The 19,489-nt window shown below is 44.5% G+C and overlaps 4 protein-coding genes across 4 annotated transcripts; 1 reads left to right on the top strand and 3 right to left on the bottom strand.

Moving 5' to 3' along the window:
* Positions 1-8,128: 8,128 nt before the first annotated feature.
* BT62DRAFT_198880 (uncharacterized protein) lies at positions 8,129-9,172 on the bottom strand. Its single transcript, XM_043180024.1, has 3 exons — positions 9,077-9,172; positions 8,552-9,025; positions 8,129-8,501 (listed from the first exon to the last, which is right to left on the bottom strand). The coding sequence occupies exons 1-3, from the start codon at positions 9,086-9,088 to the stop codon at positions 8,376-8,378; spliced, it is 612 nt and encodes a 203-aa protein (XP_043038419.1). The 5' UTR covers positions 9,089-9,172; the 3' UTR covers positions 8,129-8,375.
* Positions 9,173-10,603, bottom strand: BT62DRAFT_198879 (uncharacterized protein). The gene is made up of 7 exons (XM_043180023.1): positions 10,500-10,603; positions 9,980-10,432; positions 9,840-9,927; positions 9,597-9,793; positions 9,439-9,552; positions 9,303-9,385; positions 9,173-9,251 (listed from the first exon to the last, which is right to left on the bottom strand). The coding sequence occupies exons 2-6, from the start codon at positions 10,383-10,385 to the stop codon at positions 9,309-9,311; spliced, it is 882 nt and encodes a 293-aa protein (XP_043038418.1). The 5' UTR covers positions 10,386-10,432; positions 10,500-10,603; the 3' UTR covers positions 9,173-9,251; positions 9,303-9,308.
* Positions 10,604-10,639: 36 nt separating this feature from the next.
* Positions 10,640-13,683, top strand: BT62DRAFT_933323 (glycosyltransferase family 39 protein). Its single transcript, XM_043186533.1, has 10 exons — positions 10,640-10,833; positions 10,880-11,004; positions 11,057-11,361; positions 11,419-11,690; positions 11,744-11,927; positions 11,975-12,088; positions 12,139-12,594; positions 12,651-12,983; positions 13,033-13,363; positions 13,415-13,683. Exons 1-10 carry the CDS (start codon positions 10,702-10,704, stop codon positions 13,503-13,505), a joined length of 2,343 nt encoding a protein of 780 aa, XP_043038417.1. The 5' UTR covers positions 10,640-10,701; the 3' UTR covers positions 13,506-13,683.
* Positions 13,684-14,402: 719 nt separating this feature from the next.
* On the bottom strand, positions 14,403-18,771 carry BT62DRAFT_981313 (heme peroxidase; the record flags this gene model as incomplete). The annotated part of the gene is given in 26 exon segments (XM_043189588.1): positions 14,403-14,426; positions 14,477-14,573; positions 14,632-14,711; positions 14,763-14,863; positions 14,961-14,990; positions 15,044-15,124; positions 15,176-15,341; positions 15,397-15,499; positions 15,552-15,634; positions 15,690-15,917; positions 16,005-16,357; positions 16,408-16,557; positions 16,614-16,629; positions 16,689-16,768; positions 16,820-16,863; positions 16,917-16,979; positions 17,032-17,213; positions 17,262-17,324; positions 17,344-17,450; positions 17,502-17,643; positions 17,697-17,913; positions 17,972-18,043; positions 18,157-18,349; positions 18,396-18,477; positions 18,531-18,587; positions 18,646-18,771. The coding sequence occupies 26 exon segments, from the start codon at positions 18,769-18,771 to the stop codon at positions 14,403-14,405; spliced, it is 2,940 nt and encodes a 979-aa protein (XP_043038416.1).
* Positions 18,772-19,489: the final 718 nt, after the last annotated feature.

The following is a 19,489-nucleotide window of genomic DNA, read 5'->3' as shown; positions in this document are numbered from 1 at the left end:
TTGCAACAAGCTCTAATGGGTCAACATTGGGATTGGTGAGCTCATCGAAGAGACAGCAAGCATGTCTCACTAGGATACAGTCCTCACAGCATTCCTGAATAGGCTCTGAGGTAATTTCCAAGCCATCCATCAGCTTTTTTTGATGCTATCTCCTTGATTTTTGCAGAGCTTATATAGACAAAATAATAGTGCCAAGTACTCAGCAAAGTGGGAGATGAGTGGAATGCCATAGCTTAGGAGTTGAATGCAGCATCCAGCACATACATGTCATCTGAGCCTTGCCCAGCAAAGATCTCTTTATCAGACTTATTCTGGACAACTGCATGGCTATCAGAGAATACAGTTGACAACCCAGTCTTGTCTAAGGTGCTTACAGAGATGAGATTTGCAGCAAGTGAAGGTGAATGCAAGGCATTTTTGAAGGTGAGCTTAACATCTCTTCTATTCAGTCTGAAGACCTTTGTTGCTGTACTCTGGCCCAGAATCTCAAATGTTCTCTTTCTCTCAACTGCAGATGAGCCAGTATAAAAGGCTACTGGTGTGTACTCTGTGAAGTCATTATGATTCCTGAAGAAGTAGTCACTCATGCCAGAATCCATAAAGGTTAGAGTGATGGCTGGGGTATGGCCTTCAAATGTAGTCATGACAAAGACTGTTGTAGCAGGGTCAGTCTTGCATATAAAGTGTCCTACATTCTTGATGTTAGTTTTACTAGTATTTATACTCTCAACAGAAGGTATCTTATCATCTCTAGCAATGTCTTCATCATCAGAGTGATCAATGTCAGTGAGAGAGGGCATTTTGAGGTCTATCTCTTTTTCAATCTTCAACATCAATATAGTGCTACTCTCTGTTTTATCTCAGCACCACAAGAAATAGGTACCATTCTACTTATATATCCTCTCACCAGTGCTGCCATCCTCAATTACAATGCCATCATCATCACAATTGACTTTCACTATAGTAGCATATGCAGCAAGTACAAAATGCCTCATAGTATTAGCCATAGTGTTCGAGATTGCCTGATTTGCACAGCAAGATTAGCTGAAGTTGACAGAAAATTGTCTCTCTTTTCCCTCTCCTGGCCAATAACAATTCTCAGTGATGTGCCTAATCTTATCATAGGCTTTACAATCTGGATTGTGACATCCACATACCATGACAAAGGTTCTGACTCCAGCCACAAGTGCTTGAGAGTTAGCAGGATCTTTACCTGCTGCATGAAGCATGGTGACATGGGTTTGGAGATAGAAAAACACATCAGAGGACATTGGCATGCCATATAAACTTAGAAGGATAGGCATCCAGTGATCAGTTGGAATTATCGAGCAAATAATTATTTCCTTGAACTCCTGATCACTCAATGCTGTGGTTCAGAGGTCATTCACAGCTTGTCATTTTATACACAAGTCAGCGACATGAATATTGATGTCACTATTCCCATCAAACTTCACTGCATTCAGTAATGCCTCAGCCTTAGAAAGAGCTATATCTATTTTCTTTGTATGTTCTGCAGCAATGGAGTCTCAGCATTTCTTTGCCATTCTGTTGGTCTTGACTCTTAAACCAATGGGGTTGAGAACGTTGAGGATGATATTCGAGTGGGCAAGCTGATCATGAAAGACCCACTCATCATATGAGAGAGAATGAGTATATGGAAGTAGAGTCTGGTGGGAGGGATGTGGTAGTAGCTGTGGCTGTGGTAGTGGTAGCAGGAATGGCAGAACAGACAGTAGTTCCTGCAATGTATCCCCATAGGCCTTTTCCCTTCAGTAACTTAATAAGTTGGAGTTTCCATGAGACATAGTTCTTTCTATTGAAATGGCTACTCATGTTAGGGAGAATAGTGACTCCTGACATTGACAACATCATTTAGGGGTGTGGTATAAAGTGGTGAGGGTAGTGGTATGGTATAAATTCAAGTAGTAAGTTGAGTCAAAATTTCATTGCATATTCTTCTTGACTGAATAGTTATAGATAATGGAGCCTTATAATCTATTGACAGAAGAATATATATGAGTATCTCAGTCAGACACAACATGGATGAAGCAACTATATTGAGTCTACTGTATCTATTGACAGAAGAATATATGTGAGTATCTATGAATGAGTGTAAGTATCATAGTCATAAGCACAGTAGAGATATACAGTTGACTATCTCACAATACATGATGTTGAAATGTATAATTCTGACTTTGCATATGGATTAGGCTGGAACACAGTTAGGGAGCAGGAAAATGGGCTAGAAATGCATATCACATAATGCATATAGTTCCAGTTAAGAATATACATTATCAGATCAAAAATTATAGTAAGCTGATATGATATTATACATATATTAGAACAATAAAGAACATAATTTGTTTGTATAGACTATGACAAACATAAAAAAAATTATTGTAAAATGATGCAGTCTATATCTCTATAAACATGCCTCCTGAACCAACATGAAAACCACATGCTAAATCTGGAAATCCATATGAGCATACAAAACAGAAGAAAAAAGTCCCAATGTATATATCATCAGCTCAGTCTCCAAAGCAGATCTCCCACCCACACCTCACAACAGGAGACTGGCTTGTAGTATTCAAACATGTTGATAACCATCCTTTCCATCGACATGCTGACATTGTGGCACATTTCACAAACCAAAAGGAAGGTGCACTGCTCTTTACCCAATCAACTCTTTCATGAAAACTGGCATCTCATATAAAAATTGAACAGCATGCAAATGAGAATCCTAATGCACTATCATCCAAAAAGTCTCATATTGTCACCTGACCTGATGTGGAGCATGCTGTTGCATCCTGGTATCAGAACATGCAGCTCTGAGATGAGACTGTGACTGATGCAATGCTGATAGAGAAGTGAAATCAGATTGAAAATCTGATGAATATTCCAGAGGATCAGTGTTTGAGAGAAGAGGGATGGTTAAGGTCATTCTGCAAGGCATGGAAGATTCAGGAGGTTCAGCAGCATGGAGAAGCAGGCTCAGTGGATATGATGGCAGTGGAAAAAGAATGTGTGTGTCTTCACAGCATTATAGTGAAATACATGATGCAGAACAGATGGAATATTGATGAATCTGGTCTTGTCATCTTTGCCATCCCAGATTGTATCTTGATATCTGGTCCTATGAGTGGACAAAAACAGGACAAGTTCCACATCACCATATGTTTTGCTGTGAATGCAAATGAGGGTGAGCAGATACCAGTTGTTTTCATTGGCAAGTCAAAGCAACCATGGTGTTTTAAGAAAAAGAGTCTAATGGCAATGGGATTCTATTATCAGAATAACAAGAAGGCCTGGATGATGAGCAAAATATTTATGGAGTGGGTGAAGATGTTTGATTTAAAGATAAAGAGGGAGATGTGGCAGATTCTGCTGACCTTGGACAACTTTCAAGGGTATTCCATCACTTATACACCCTATAACATAAAGCTGGAGTTCTTTAAGCCTAATATGACTCTATATGTTCAGCTGCTAGATGCTGGTATTATCCACTACTTCAAGGCATATTATCAGAATGCCATGTGTATCTGTGCACTTGATCTCAATGATCTTGGAGAGTCTGAGATCTTCAAGCTTGATCTCTTTGAAGCTATGACTATTGCTCATAATGCTTGGACAAATATCAGCAGTGAAATGATAGCAAACTGCTGAAAACACACTGGTATAATGCCTGACAATGCACCCAAGTCACAGTCTACCACACCATTCAATGATTTCCAAGATGTCTCACTCCTCAAGTCTGCATGGAACCTTGTTCATGACTTTGCCTCAACAGACAAATACATACTTCCAGGGATTGAACAGGCATTGCAGAATCTGCTTGAAAACTAATATGCTGATGCTGACTGGCATCCTGCTCTTATGACTGTTATAAATGCAGAGAATGATGTTGGTAAAGCACTGGAGGCAGTCAATCAGTTGGCTTCTTCATCACAGTCAAAAATGAACACACCTCCCACTCAAATTGCCCCCATTCAACAGCTCCAGACAGCAGAGATAATGTTAAAGGACCATCTTGTTGAATTGAAACAATGAAATCACATGTTTGGTCCTATTCCAACTATTGAAGAGATGGTTAGCTCTATTACAGAAGAGTATACTGAAGATCTTGAGGCAATGCTAACAGATGAGGAGATTGTTGCTGCTGTCAAGCATGATATTGCAGTAGAAAATGGGGAAATAACTGTCATTGACAATGATGAGGAGGAAGAAGAGAAAGAGGAGAGTAAGGAAGAACAGACTTTGATAACTACAAGAGAAGGATTTGAGCTTATTCAAAAGCTGGAGGCATTTTGTGTTTTACAAGATGATCAGAGTGGATTAGTACCACAGCTGAGGAAGTTGAGAGGGGTATTATTCAAGGAGATGCATGGAAAGCTGACCCAAAAGCCACTGACAGCATTTTGGGGCAATGACAACATTGTCACATAATGTCACATGTCACATCATGTGCCATTTTGGTTCTGCATAAATCTATAAATGCATATGATTTTGGTGTCTCCCAACCATATGCATTGTGAGATAGTCAACTGTATATACTTCAGTCAGGCATAACATGGATGAAGTGACTGAGGCATACAGATAGAAACAGCTGGACTATATAGGTGATTAGAAAATGACAGGAGATGTAAGTATATATAAAGCAAATAAAGTGAGTGATCAAAAAGTAAGATAAGATGAAATGTACAGATATTCTCTAACATCTCCAGCCATACTATATTCAATGAGCATGTATTTTTTAGAAACTACAGAAATATTATAAATCCTCTTAGTGATGATATACCTTCTATAAACAGACATAACAGCACAAATACTGCTATATCTAATGTGATGATGTCTCATTAAGAGGAAGAGAACATACCTACTGATAAGCCATCTCTGCCATCTGAGCAACTCTCATTATCACTATCTAAGCCAGCTCTATTCATTCTACCAGATATGCAAACACTTTTAGAATCACCTCTTACTCTACTATCAAGTCTTCTAACATCTCTTATATTCTCTTTACCACTTTCATGTCCTCAGCCATGCTTCAAGCCACAATATAACTCCAAAGGTCTTATAATTCCATCTCCAAACACTGGACATGGTTTTCACTATAAATATTCTGATACCAATGTAATGAACTCACCAGACTCAGATGAACCTGTTTCTAATCCTATTGATGAAGCTACTGTTGAGCTAGAGCTTACTGAGACAGATATTGTTGCAGGAATGACTTTTGTATTGCATGATAATGATTATATCATATATACAGAAGCTTTTGAACTTGCATTTCAGACAGCAGTGGAGACAGCAAACCAAGCATCTGCATCCAATGATGAGCCAAAGACACTTGCAGAGGTGATGACTCAGCCAGGAGAGGAAAGTGAAAAATGATATAAGGCAGCTCAGCAGGAATTAAATGCACTGCGGGAAAGTGGTACCTTTGAGCTTGTGAAGCTCCCTCCAGGGTGAAAGACTATAGATAGAAAATAGATCTTCAAAGTGAAATATAACTCTGTTGGATCCATTGAACACTACAAGGCATGCTATATTGCAAAAGGGTACTCACAGCAGCTAGGTTTTGACTATACTGAAACCTTCTCTCCTACTCCAAAATGGGCAGCCATCTAAGCAGTCCTTACTCTTGCTGCACTTGAGGACCTAGAGCTCTAGAGTGTGAACATCTCATCAGCATTTCTGAATGGTGATCTGAAAAAAGAAATATATCTTCAACAATCAAAGAGATTCAAGACAAAAGACAAGAGCTGGATGCTTCATCTCTTCAAGTCTATCTATGGACTGAAGCAGACTGGGCATGAATGGCATAAAGAGCTCCATAGTGCTATGACCAAGGTGGGCTTTGATAGAGTACACTGTGAACATGGCACATAAGTGTACAAAAGAGATGATGCTCAGATTATTGTCCCTGTGTTTGTCAATAATGTAACAATTGCCACAAAGTCCATGGAGTCTGCACAATGTGTTGTTGATGACCTCAAGAAGCACTTTAAACTTTGTGATCTAGGTCCAACTTCATTCCTCCTTGGTGTCAAAATACACAGAGACCATCTAAACTGAACACACACTCTCTCAACCACAGTACATTCAAAAAAATCCTAGAACATACTAGAATGTCTGACTGTAACAGTGTCAGTACTCCTCTTGATCTACACACTAAGCTATCCAGCTCAATGTCCTCTGCTACTTCAGAGGAATGGGAAACCATGTGGCACATCCCATATCTCTAGATTCTTGGCTCTATAGCATACTTGGCCATCACCACTTGTTCTGACATAGCTTTTGCAGTCAGTGTCCTATCACAGTTCAGCAAAAACCTTAGATTGAGGCATTGGAAGGCTCTAAAACACCTCCTCAGATACATAAGGGGAACAATCAGTCTAAAATTGACATATTCACCTGACACTACAAACCCAGGACTGTTCAAAATGCACACAGATGCAGATTATGGTGAAAACCCAGACAATGAGCACTTGACCTCAGGATATGTTGTCAAGATGGGCACAAGCACAGTCAGCTGAATGAGCTGGCTACAATCTATAGTAACCTTATTGACCACAGAGGCTGAATATGTGACTGCCATCTCTGCTGGACAGAAAATTCTATGGCTGCAAAATCTGTTTACAGAATTTGGTTTCCATCATCTGTTGCCATCCCCACTGCTGATTGACAACCAGTCTGCTCTCTCTGTCACTTGCAATCCTGATCATCACAGTCATGTCAAACATCTTGACCTCTGCTTCTACTGGTTACAAGACAAGGTTGAGTGGGAGCACATACATATTGAACATCTTTGCACAGAAGATATGCCTGCTAATATCTTCACAAAAGCCTTGGGAAAAGAGAAGATGACTCACATGATCAGGCTGTTGGATCTTGAACTCTGAGAAGTATTGTGTTGAGGGGGAGTATTGTAAGATGACACAAGTACCTGATGTCAATCTTATATAAGCATAGACAGTTTTGTCCTGAGTTGACAGTCAATTGCCTTTAAGCAATTGACCATCATACTCAGCCTGGCCATTATTCACTGTGCGAAAATAACCTGCCTGCAACAGGAAGGGTGGCAATATATGCAGTTACTGGTACCGAAGTTGGAAATATAAAGACTCCCATAACATCGGCAATGCCGGAGATGTTTCTGGTGAATGTCATGTATCTTTTAGCTGAAGCTGGCATCTATGATTCGCAATGAAGAGCACATCAGAAAGTCGAACACCGACACTAACCTTCATGCCTTGTGTGCGAAAGTCAAGACTTGCAGCGGTCACAAAATTCAGGGTGCCCGTGATGACAATATTCGACGCAGGATGATTGGGGAAGCATCTCGGGGCTTCTGTCATCAGGTAGCAGAATAGGTGTTGCATAGGATCGGCTGGGGATGCCTTCCCAATTATACAACCGAAAAGTTCCTGTGCGACGTTATCAGAGGTAGAATATTCTGGGATGAACTTGTCGTCAAAGTAGAAAAAGCAGGCAATATAGAGGGTGATATAGATGCGACATTTGATGTCCTGTATATGGTTGTAACAAGTGGTCACAGTATCGGTGCCGTGTTGAATGTATGGCGTAAACAATTTTGAGGTTTCCTCGTTCAAGATAATATGACGAGCTGCTTCTTCGTATACCAGGGAAAACAGCTCGCCGTCAAACGGAATAGATCGTTGCGTCTGCATATCGACAGAGCATTGACCTAACAGCAGCTGTACGCTCTCTCCGAGTTCGCGGATCTCAAGATGGAGGATAAGTGGCAATGCGGTGAATAAAGAAAAGCACCCGCTCACGGTGTTGGGGGGAAGAATGGCAGAGACCATTTTTTGATGGAATCGTGCTCGCCGGATGCTTGAATACAAGATTCTTTTATGTAGACAAGCGTGTCATGGGAAAGTCCTCGGAGAATCACACGGCGCCCCTCCCAAGAACCGAAACGTTCTAGATCCAACACCTGCGACACTAGAACTCCACTGCATTTGCGATGTCAACGGTTTGGCAGAATGTGGATGAGAAGATAACAGACCTATTATTGACTGGTGGTAAAATGAAGGCGTGCCGATGAATTGAACTCCTGTGGGAGACCCACAAAGGCTAGGCTCAGTGTCCTTGTAATGAAAAGGCTTATTGTTTCGTGTGCCATGTCTTTGAAACACAACTGGCAGAGAACGAAGATTACTGGCTGGGAGTGGTACACTTGACCAAACCCGTTAAAATGCGACAGAACACTAGATACACGCTCTCCTCATCCGTATCTCACCTGAATAAGCATGCCGGCGGAAGACCTAAATCTATGGTGGGGTGGAAAATGAAACGAACATAAAATATAATTTACTTCAATGTCACGGTACATTTCCGGCACCGACTCTTCAGTTCCACCGGTAGATTAGTCCCCCCCCCTGATAAAACGGTAGATTTCGTGTTCCTGGCAGCACTTGTGCGGTCAGGAGAGAGTGGAAGGCCGGCCTTCCGCTCTTCCTCCACGCTGCAGCAACCTGCACCATAATGAATGGGAGGATTAAAAGGCAAGATAGACGTGGCTCACGAGTTCTCTTGCACCACCTGCAGTTAAAGCTGCCTTTCTCCGCACCACAGTCTGCTCGACAACGCAGCTGGACTTTCCGAAATTGCCATATACCAAGCTCCAAGTAAGATCTTGGATGAGGTGGCAAATGTCATGACTAGCCTCCGCCCCGTATTCGGTCATAAAACCAGTCAAAACTCGGGCTCCGCAACGAAGGCAGTGTAGGTAACTAACCCTTCTCCCTTCTCCCTTGCGGTTGGACATAGGAATCGTGCGTGTGCTCGGAATCAATGTCACCAGGCTATAATCGAAGTCGTAGGTGTTCTCGAGATCGAATAGCCATCCGAGAAGCTCCGGGCGACCTAATCGGTGGACCAGCATAGTGATGCTGCCCTTCTTCATCAATATCAGACTACCACCACCACCAGACTTGATTACTTTTGGGTAGTCCTCTGAAGAGAACGCAGGAAGAAGCTCGACATCTTCATAGTGCACCTGAGCTTGTCGTTGATGCAGGAAGAAAAGATAAAGAGAAGAGGAAGTCACTTGCAACTCCATACATGTCGCTTTCGTCCAGTGAGAAGTCTTATAAGAGAAACCTATAAATGAAGACGCGAGATTCACATATAACACGAGGCTACGCGTCAAGAAGTAAGCGCAGGGGTGTCAACGCAGCATATTCATGGGATGTAGTTTACGAACGGCCCTTTTGATCCAAATTCTATACAATATGAGAATGCGAGTTCCAATAGTAATAATGATAGTCACAAACCTGAAACTAGGCAAGAATCATTCCAGTAACGTCACCAAACCATGCCTGTTGATTTTTTGGGGAAGCCCATTCGTCCGTATGCCCTGGAGACACGATCATGGAAAGGAATTAACATGAGGCAGAGCTATCAATGTACCTCCAAAGAACGTTTGGAAATGCATCCCTTTAATCCTGGAATCACTCGACATCTTCATATTTAACCCGTGAACGGAGATTACTGTCTTTCCATCAACGTAGAGTTCAAGCTCGCCTGATATCATATCAGCAAAGGTTACACATGAACAGAACACTGACCATCCAGCGCATTTATCTCATTCAATTTGACTCGAAATGCAACATCAACCCACCTTCCCACCGGCCAGGTAAACGCGCCTAGGCCTACGGAGAACCCATAATCGGGATTCTTCCTAGATCCAGGGACGCGCAAAAGGGCTGTTTCGTTGCCTTCAGTCAGGGGGAAATACGTATAGATTTCCCCGGCTCCATTGGGCCTGGAATACTCGTCAAAGGAACACAGTTTGCAGAGAGCAGACGAACCGCCACATAAGCCTTGCATCAAAACATTGACATCTGTCGTTCTGACGGCCACCGCTACAATGGTATGACGCATCGCCTACGCCCCCAACTGACCAACGCCGGGCGTCAGCGGCGTCCCAAACAGAAGGGGTGCAGCTCACAGATACCGGGAAGCTTCCCGCCTTTAGCCCATTCCCATCCTGGCTGGAACATGACTCGATAGCCCATGATTGCTTCTTTCACTGCTCCGTCCAGGAATCCCGCAGGACCAGCCACGTAGAAACTGAACCCGCCTACAACGGAAGCTGAGGGGTTGATGCTCCCATGTGGATAGACAGCCTCCCAGGCCTTCTCTGGGTGCTCGCCGTCGTCAGGGTTGGGACGGGAAGGTGCTGGAGGCGAGACGACGTTATGAGAAGTGCGATTGAAGACTTTGTGCACGCCTAGGGCAGAATCGTCGAGAGGGACGTATTTCATGTTGGCATTGCCGCTCGACCTGGCCAACGACGAGGAAGAGGTAAATCCTTTGTGAATACGACTGCTGGGCACTGGAATAATAGGCTGCATGGTGGAAGAGTGAGAGTAGGTCGGCCCGAAGTCCGACGGAGGTAGATCTTGCCAAGGATTCACGGAAGAAAGTATTAGAAAAGCAGATTGGCCAGAAAATATACATCCATTTACTAATTTTTTTGTTCAGAAGATGGACATTTCAAGCAAGAATGTCCATTTTATGACCAGCAGGATAGGATAGGAATTTTAGAAGCCCGAGCTTGGTAGACTCCGCGAGACAAACTCCTGCTTACATAATAGCATTGCTTCAACTTGAACAAATTCCTACAGTTCAATCTTCTCTTCACTCATTCAGCCATTACTCCCTCTCACTATGTCGTCGTCATCGACGTCGATGACCTCAAAGTCTCCACGACTGAGACGTCCCAAAGGCATCACAGGTTCCCCTAGCACACATGAAAATTTCCAGCAGGATGAACCTGCGGACCACGTGTATCAAAATCCTGTATGTTTTCTTGTCTCGCTGGAAATACCGTCTGACGAAAGGACAGAACGATCGTCATCCTATAGAGCGGATCCTTGAAACAGACCAAGCTAGTATCATCGTTGTAGGAATACTGACGATGCTGGCGTTCGCGCTGCGCTTGTACAAACTCAGTCACCCTGACCAAGTCGTGTACGTCAGCCTCTTTTTTCTTGTATTCCTCTGTTGAAAATAGGCAATGAAGTTTTGACGAGGTCCATTTCGGCAAATTTGCCTCGTACTACATCCTGCGGACATACTACTTCGACGTGCATCCTCCTTTTGCGAAGTTACTGTTCGGTCTTGCAGGCTGGTTTGTTGGATTCGACGGCCAGTTCCAATTCGAGGACATTGGCGACAGCTATACGCTCAACCATGTTCCCTACATTGGCATGCGCGCCCTCCCAGCTATCCTCGGAAGTCTCACAATCCCGGTTGTCTATGCCATTATGAAGCAGAGCGGGTACTCCACGGTCATAGCAGCATTCTCGGCATCTCTCATTCTCTTCGGTGCGTAATCATTTATTTCCTGCCTTTATTAACAATAATATTCTCATCATTGTCTAGACAATGCCCACATCGCACAGTCTCGCCTCATCCTTCTTGACGCTACACTAATCTTCTTCATGTCACTCACCATATACTCCTACATACGATTCCAGAAGCTCCGTCACTGGGAATTCTCCACAGAATGGTGGGTCTGGCTGATTCTCACGGGAACGTTTATGGCGTGTACCTGGGGATCCAAAGTTAATGGTATCCTCACGGTCTTTGCAATCGGTGTTGCCGTTCTCATCGACCTCTGGGATCTTCTGGATTACAAGAAGGGAAATACTATGGTATGTCCCGTATTCATTTTTTATTGACGGTATACTCAAGTTGTTCACTTCAGGATCATTTCTGGAGACATTTTACCGCTAGGGCAATTGGACTCATCGTAGTCCCTTTCGTGATCTATCTATCTTTCTTCTATATCCACTTCGCTATTCTCACACAATCTGGGCCTGGTGACACATTCATGAGCCCCGCATTTCAAGAAACGCTCGCGGGTAACGAAATGCTATTGAACAGTCAAGGTACGGGTGCCAAGACTCATTTCTCTAACATACTCACCGTGCATCAGATATCAGATATTTTGACACCATCACTCTGCGACACAAGGACACCAAAGTGTATTTGCACTCGCACCCTGAGAAGTATCCTCTGAAATACGAGGATGGTCGTATCAGCAGTCAAGGTAATACCTTGAAATCTTCGTCACTTGAGCCACGCCTTGACTGTTCACAGGACAGCAGGTCACTGGTTATGCCCATAATGATACGAACAATTTTTGGCAAGTCATACCCACCAAATCACTGCCCGAAACCGGTCGTGGTCGGATTGTTCGCAACGATGACATGATCCAGCTCCTCCATGTCAACACTAATACGCTTCTCCTGACGCACGATGTCGCATCCCCCCTCATGCCTACTAACGAGGAATTCACAACCTGGCCAAGGGATGACCATTCACGATATAATGACACGTTATTTAGACTTCACCTCATCGACTCTCACGACGGCGAGGCCTGGAAGACGAAGTCTGGGTACTTCAAACTAGTCCACGTCCCTACCCTTGTCTCGATGTGGACACACAACAAACAGCTCCCTGACTGGGCATTTAAGCAGCAGGAAGTCAATGGTCATAAAAGCGCAACAGAAAAATCAGCAACATGGTATGTTGACGAGATCATTGCTACGGAGGGTGAGTGAATGTGTACAGGAGCGTATCCATGTCTAAAGGCGATCGTTACTTCAAAGATGACGATGAAGTCAGAAACCACACTGCGCCGGCACCTCCGAAAGTCCCGAAGAAGATGAACTTCTTCCGCAAATGGGGAGAACTCCAGTTGTTGATGTTGCAGCATAACGCGGGTCTGACGGCTTCGCATCCCTATGCCAGTAGCCCGATTAACTGGCCGTTCTTATTGAGTGGAATAAGTTTCTGGACTGAGAACGATGAGCAGAAGCAAATATATCTAATTGGCAATGTGGTGGGCTGGTGGACATGTGTGGTTATGTTGTCGATCTACGTTGGTATCCTCGGCGCCGATCTTTTGGCCCGACGTAGAAACCATAATCCTATTGGAGATCGTTAGTACCAAAATTACGCGTAGTCCTTATGCTGACTATTTTTTTTCAGCTGTTCGCAACCGTCTTTGGAGCTCGACAGGATTCTTCTTTGTCATTTGGGCGGTACATTACTTCCCTTTCTTCCTGATGAACCGACAGCTTTTCGTCCACCACTATCTCCCTTCGCACGTAGCCTCTGCCCTGATTGCAGGCTCCGTGTTGAACTTCATGCTTTCTGATACCATCAACTACCCGTCATCGATCCATGGGCCATTAACGCGTCCAAAAGTTCGAACTTACGCGGACATCGGCTTGAAAGGACCTATACTCTTTGTATTATTTTGCATCGTATTGTTCTCGATGTTTGTTTTCCTGGCGCCTTTAACCTATGGCACACCTGGGTATGTTTTTCTTACAAAGTGGGAGTGTCTGCGCTGACTGAATCATCTTAGCCTCACTGGTGATCAAGTAAACCAGCACCGACTGCTGTCTACATGGACACTCCATTTTGCTGGAAAAATGACTGCGGAGGTTCCAGCTTAAGCAGGTGTTTTTTGTGGAAGACGCTGTGGAAAGTGCCTTGTATATTACCCACTCTTTCTTGTAGAGAGAAGCATAGTTGTGAGACCATATATAACATCTTTTTCTTCTGGGAGGCTGGGAGTATGTTCATAAAAACATACTTATCTCCTATGAATCGTTAGGCCCTCGCAAATAAATGGTCTTCTGTTTCTTCGTAAGTTGCGTGAGATTGGCTCTAAGTAAGACTATTGCGTTTCAAGAGAATCTCAGAATATCAATCCAATTGAACCATTCCTTTTCCTGATACAAGTCCGAGTCATTACTGAATCATCCATTTGGGTGATTCTGAACCCCCTTATGTCTTAGGAGATTTATGACTCATACTGATTTGTAATACCTTAACGAGAGCTACCCATCTGCACCAGATGCCTATTACATCCTGCCGCCTGAAAGTCACGATCCATCTCTTCTGTCGTCCACTATACTCAAAATTCGAAGGGTTGATCCTTATAGCACCCCGTGTGCTATGCCATAAATCCGTGCTGGATCTCCTAACTTTGAAGCCAGGCAACAAAGTCTTGGATTCCGTTGGTCCGCTTCTTACTATCAACTCTAAAAGGTACACGGGCCCCTTTGGGAAGTTCCCACGCCGGCATCGGATCCAACATCTTCACCTTGAATACATACCCACGTTTCCCTTCACTTCGTCTCCAACCTGGAGTCCGATGAATGGTGTGATATATACCGACTGGTTTGTCATCATTCTGCACTAGTCAAAAAATCATTAATCGGTAACCGAAGAACAATGAATCGTGAAGGTCATTATTTATCTTTGCTAACCCCGGGACGAATACACATATCTCCTTCAAAACACCGCAAGATCATAGCGGAGCTATCCTTCCAGTTTCATTTATCTTCTTACTGCTTCACAGGTCCGTCGAACTAAAGGACGCGTTAGAAAGTGCTGGAAACGATCGTTATTGAAAGCTTACCTGCACTATCAGTGATGTGGGCCACGGAGATATCTGTTTGTCACCATCCAGGTAACCGTACCGAAGATTCTCTCTGATCTTGTCTTCGATCTTGAACCTTTAGACGTTGATCAGTTTTGGTAGTATTATCAGAACTACAGCCGATTCTTGCTTACCTGTTCAGTACACCCGATTGTCCGGGACCACGACATATACCAGGATGGCCAAGCACGGCTCGAAGCGTTTCGCGTAAGATCTATCGAGACATCAATGATGCTGAGAGATAAACACGATGATAAGCACAAACCTTTACAGTCAATTGCTCTCCCAGACACCTAGCAAAACATTTCGTGAGATAGTTACGATGAGTTAGATCGATACTTACCTTGACACGCCGAAGATATCTTCCTGGACGTAACTGTTAGCAGCCGGTTTTGAATCAACTGCGGTGGACAGATCGTCCGTCAGGTTAAAACCATGCACACGTAAGAAGAGAAAGAGGTACCTGGTGTTCCATGGAAGGTGGGATCGAGACCTGCATTCTTGATAAGGGACCACGTAAATAAGAAGTTGATGAAGCGAGCTTACGCATTGCTTCGCGAACTCGTCCTTCGTTTGTAACGGATTGGACGTCAGAGTCAAGGGTGATATTAAGCATGTTCGTCAGGGCTGAGGAAGTATAAGCCCTGATATGTGTTACCAAGATCTTCCACCACTCACACAGAGAAAGCTCCACCGATGCACCGATCAAGATGGCTAAAACCGTGTTGTTAACTTCATCACCCGGTATTCCGAGCTCGCCAAGACGTTTGATAAGTTTCTCATCAGTCTTTTTCTCACTTTTGTTGGACGAGAGGGCATTCTCAACCAAATTAACGATAGAGAACTAGCATGCCACGTTCAGCTGACATCCGAGGAGAATGCACCTGCACAGACATCACCTTTTCGGCAGATTTGAGATGACTAGATAGTTGTTTGACATCCTTCTGCACTTTCTGCTCAAAGTTCGCTAGTTTGGAGTCCTCTACGCTCAGGAATATGTATCTGTCAAGATAAGAATTAGCTGGCGAATGATGGATAGGGACCTATAACGCACTCGAAGATGTCCCCTAGGACGTCATACAGTTCAGCGGGTGTGTACACTCCATGTTGACTTCCCTTTGTCAACTGAATCCCAGCCTACAAACCAAGTACGTGAATCGTGCATCCAAGCTGAATTGAATGTAAAACGCACCACTTGCGTCGCAACCCAACCGACCGTCAGCGGTTTGAAGACGTCACGCACAATATCGATGGCACGCTTGTCGCCTCCTACCATGCGCACCGACTGCTCTGACATAAGGGTCACAGTCTCAGAATAGAAATACTGCCCGATCTTGTCCTCTGATCCTATGGCCTCGGTCAGCGCACGGACAACAACTCCACGACGTTTCTCATCATCTTGTGCGATGTAAAACCTGTACTGAAATTTCAGAGAGAAGCCACCTTAAGGAAGGAAGACACACTACCCTTTGCCTTTCCCGCCAAGTATCTTCGCTGCCCTGTTCACATACTTGGCGCTACCACTCGTAAATGCCGCCACCCCGATTGCCTTCTTCACCGGTCTCGTCAAGTCATACCGATCCACCAAACCCATCTTTGTCAAATGGACTTTCATGGAATCCGGCGTCATCAACGGGAAGAAAGCGTACACGCTGTTACCATTCTCCCCAAACTCATGCGGGAGAGTTCTCAGGAAAAGCTTCCCAAGAGCGCTGCCGAATCCAAAGGCGTCTGGGTCGCGCTGACAGTCGGCGAAACCCCAGGAGGTGAGATTAGCGGGAGTAAAGTCCCGTGTGAAGAATCGGTCGCCACGAGTGAGTGCGACGGCATCACTGAGGATGGCGCGGCTTATCGTGTAGCCTGCATATTGTTCAAGAAGGACCTACAAAAGCCTAAAGGAGGATGCTTACCAGGACATAGGCCGGCTCCGTCAACAAGTGGCTTGGCTTCCTCAGCTTGGAGACCGACGTACAGCTCCAGATTATTGATATTGCCGTACAACTTCTCCGCAGTGTTGGCTATCTCAGGGTCGGAGTTCCATTCCAGGAATGTGGAATACGCTGTCAATAACATTGTCATTCAGATTGTGGAATGCATTCATGTCGGAACCACCTACGCTTAAGTCCCAGGAACTAGATCCACGAATGCGATCAGTGCTGCGGAAAAGCAACACGAAAAATAGGGTACGCACTTTTCTGAACTCGTTGAGAGAGCATATTCCCCAGCGCCGGTTCTGTTCTATTCCTAGTATTTCGTGGAGACGCATGGAGGCTTCATAGAAATCAATGTTCATACTCTTTCATTCATGAAGAGACGGCATACGCGGTGTTCCCCTTGCCCTGAAAGCAGCCGCAGGTTCGTCGGTTCTACGGATGACAGTTAATGACAGCGACAGTTCCCTAAGATTTTCATTCCTTACGCATCATGTAAAACCTTGGCCAAGTCTTCATCCTTAAAGGAGCCGTCCTCTTGTCGGGTCATGCTGAAACAAATGTCCTGTGACTTGGTCCATTTCGAGAAAATGCTGCACTCACTGTCCAAAAGTCCAGTGGGTCAAGTCTGGGTCCATTTCACTCAACTTCTCCCCAACGGCCTTGAAGTCCGCCATGGTTACTTCATCAAATGATTTCCCCTCGAACATATCATCCATGAGTTGTTCCACCCACTTTTCATCGTTGGCGCTCGTGGTAGCATGCCATCGATAAAGACAGTTAAACTAAATACGCGTAAAGATTGATGTCCCAAGTTAGAAATATGGACGTACCTCAACGCTACAGACGTTTCCTTCTCCACGCTCGAATATGGTGTGATCGTCCTTCCGGAATTCCTGCATCCAAGATGAGTACCACGTCGATAATTGCGGACAGTGCACGTGCACCAAATGGACTTAAACTCCAGCTGCTGCCCTCCCGTACAAGACCCAAAATACACGAGAAGTAATCAGAAAATACGACTAGCGAAACGTCAGCTCCCTGTTTACACAAGACAAAGATTGAACAGATACCAGTCCCGAACCAGCCACAGTTGACTAGACGAGCAGTCTGGAACAACTCTTCGTCCTGTTTTCGGGTATCTTCCTCCGACAGCTCTGAGGGGCCGACGTAGATACCATGTTCATTTATCTCGTAAAGTTTCTGGGCGATATACTATAGGAGATGGGTCAGCTTCCTCCTAACAACCATGAATGAAACATACTCACGTTGTGATTCCTACAGAAGAGCACCAAGAGCACGCAAACAGCGGGCGGGAGCAGCATAAGCCTATCTTCAGCGAAGACATCGTTATGCAGCTTCCCATATCCGTCGTACTTCCGGACTTTGTCTTGCGTTCCTTGGTTATGACCGTACAAAGGTGCCAGATCCACGTACGAAGATGTCTCGTTGATGCTGATGTCAGTATGTGATGTACGGAATACACTTGAAAGCTATTATTAGAGGAGTGGAGATACGATGAGTACAATGACACGCCACTCACGTGTGGATAACGAGAGCGGCGAATGCAAACATGAGAGAAGACAAACCTCCTGGATGCTTGACGAACTGCATACTAGGTTAGTGTGGCGTTAGGAATCAGAGAGGTAACTTACACCCTCGCGTTTCAAGAGACTGTAAGCAACCAAATTAGATCATTGACTGACAACGGAGAGATGAATGGCTTACGTATCGAAAATCAAACCAGCATCTGGCATATCTCGCCTTGGCAATGGATGAGTCTGTTGTACACTTCTGGCGTATGGTGTTCCGGCCTTTCCCATGTCTGGAGCTAGAATATTATTGTTCGAGCCATCCGCCGAGCGGAATTTATATTCATTTCCGATATACGTAGCCGGAGGGTGGGAGAGATCATTATACACTGGAAAAGGATCAGCGTATTTAATAGACCATTAAACACAACATACGCAAAGATATGGCCTTGTTCTGAAGGCTTTGAGCCAAGGGCCCAGGAGGCATACGCGAGAGGAAAACGAGGCCATGTTCAAGCTGTACACAGACGATAATCAAGTATACGAGCTGCATAGACCGGGAGTAGTTACCAGCAGCTTTCTGTCATCAAGGCTATCTGTGTTGTGTATATAATCTAAGAGAGCGGCCTGAAGATTTTTTTATATGGGTTGCTTTATTCACTTTGCATGAGAAATTCTGGCTCACTATAGTCGAATGGCTCAACGGTAAGCCCTTCTTGACCTCTTCTTGTAAGTCTGCCAAAACTTTCGGAAGCACAGTGCCATTGCTAGTGGGTTTCTCTTGCTTTGCAGACGATGGGCCGCTATTCATCGCCGCAGTACCGGTCCCGTTGGACTCGACGACCTAGAATGAGAGATGCTGAGAACGAAATCAAGGCGAAGACATCAATAAATTGTACCGTCGCATTAATTTGGCGGCTCTGACGACGAAAGATGGATGACTTTCGCAGCGAAGTACTGGCAGGAGTGGTCATTTCTGGAAAGAGGAAGAAAGGCAGGAAACAATTACTTTCATGGCTGAACTATATATATAGCGTGCAGAGAGCGGCTCCGATGAGCATACGCAACGGAGTTAAGAAATTGTCCCAGCTTTGAGAGTTGCATGCGTTGACAAGATGAATGGACGCTGAGATAACGGGTATGCTCGGGTATCGTAATGAGATTAAGGTACTTGCTGTTAATGGACGGATTGGCAGCAAGCGCAAATTCCTTGCATTCCTTAGACTCAGTTGGAGTCATTCCCCCGTCCCTCTGTTTGCTGCAGGGTCATGCATGTCCTGAAGAGTACTTCTGCGTCGTAATATCAGCATTTACCTTAAAAATTTATCACTCGCAGCTTACAGGCAGTATAGCTCACTGGCTTCCTACAATACAAAGATTCAGGAATGCCCAGCAGTGACAGTGACAGATCAAATTGTACGGAGCCTGCTGCGTCCTCTGACCGTTTTCCTGTCTATCGTACAAATGGAATTATGTGATCCCGAACAAATCGTGCAAGGAAGGTGGAGTATCGCAAAGAAGTGATGTAG

Source organism: Guyanagaster necrorhizus (genome assembly GCF_019112545.1).
Source record: "Guyanagaster necrorhizus MCA 3950 unplaced genomic scaffold BT62scaffold_16, whole genome shotgun sequence".
Lineage (NCBI taxonomy): Eukaryota > Fungi > Basidiomycota > Agaricomycetes > Agaricales > Physalacriaceae > Guyanagaster > Guyanagaster necrorhizus.
Note: the sequence above shows the minus strand (reverse complement) of the source record. Positions and strands in the feature narration are given on the sequence as shown.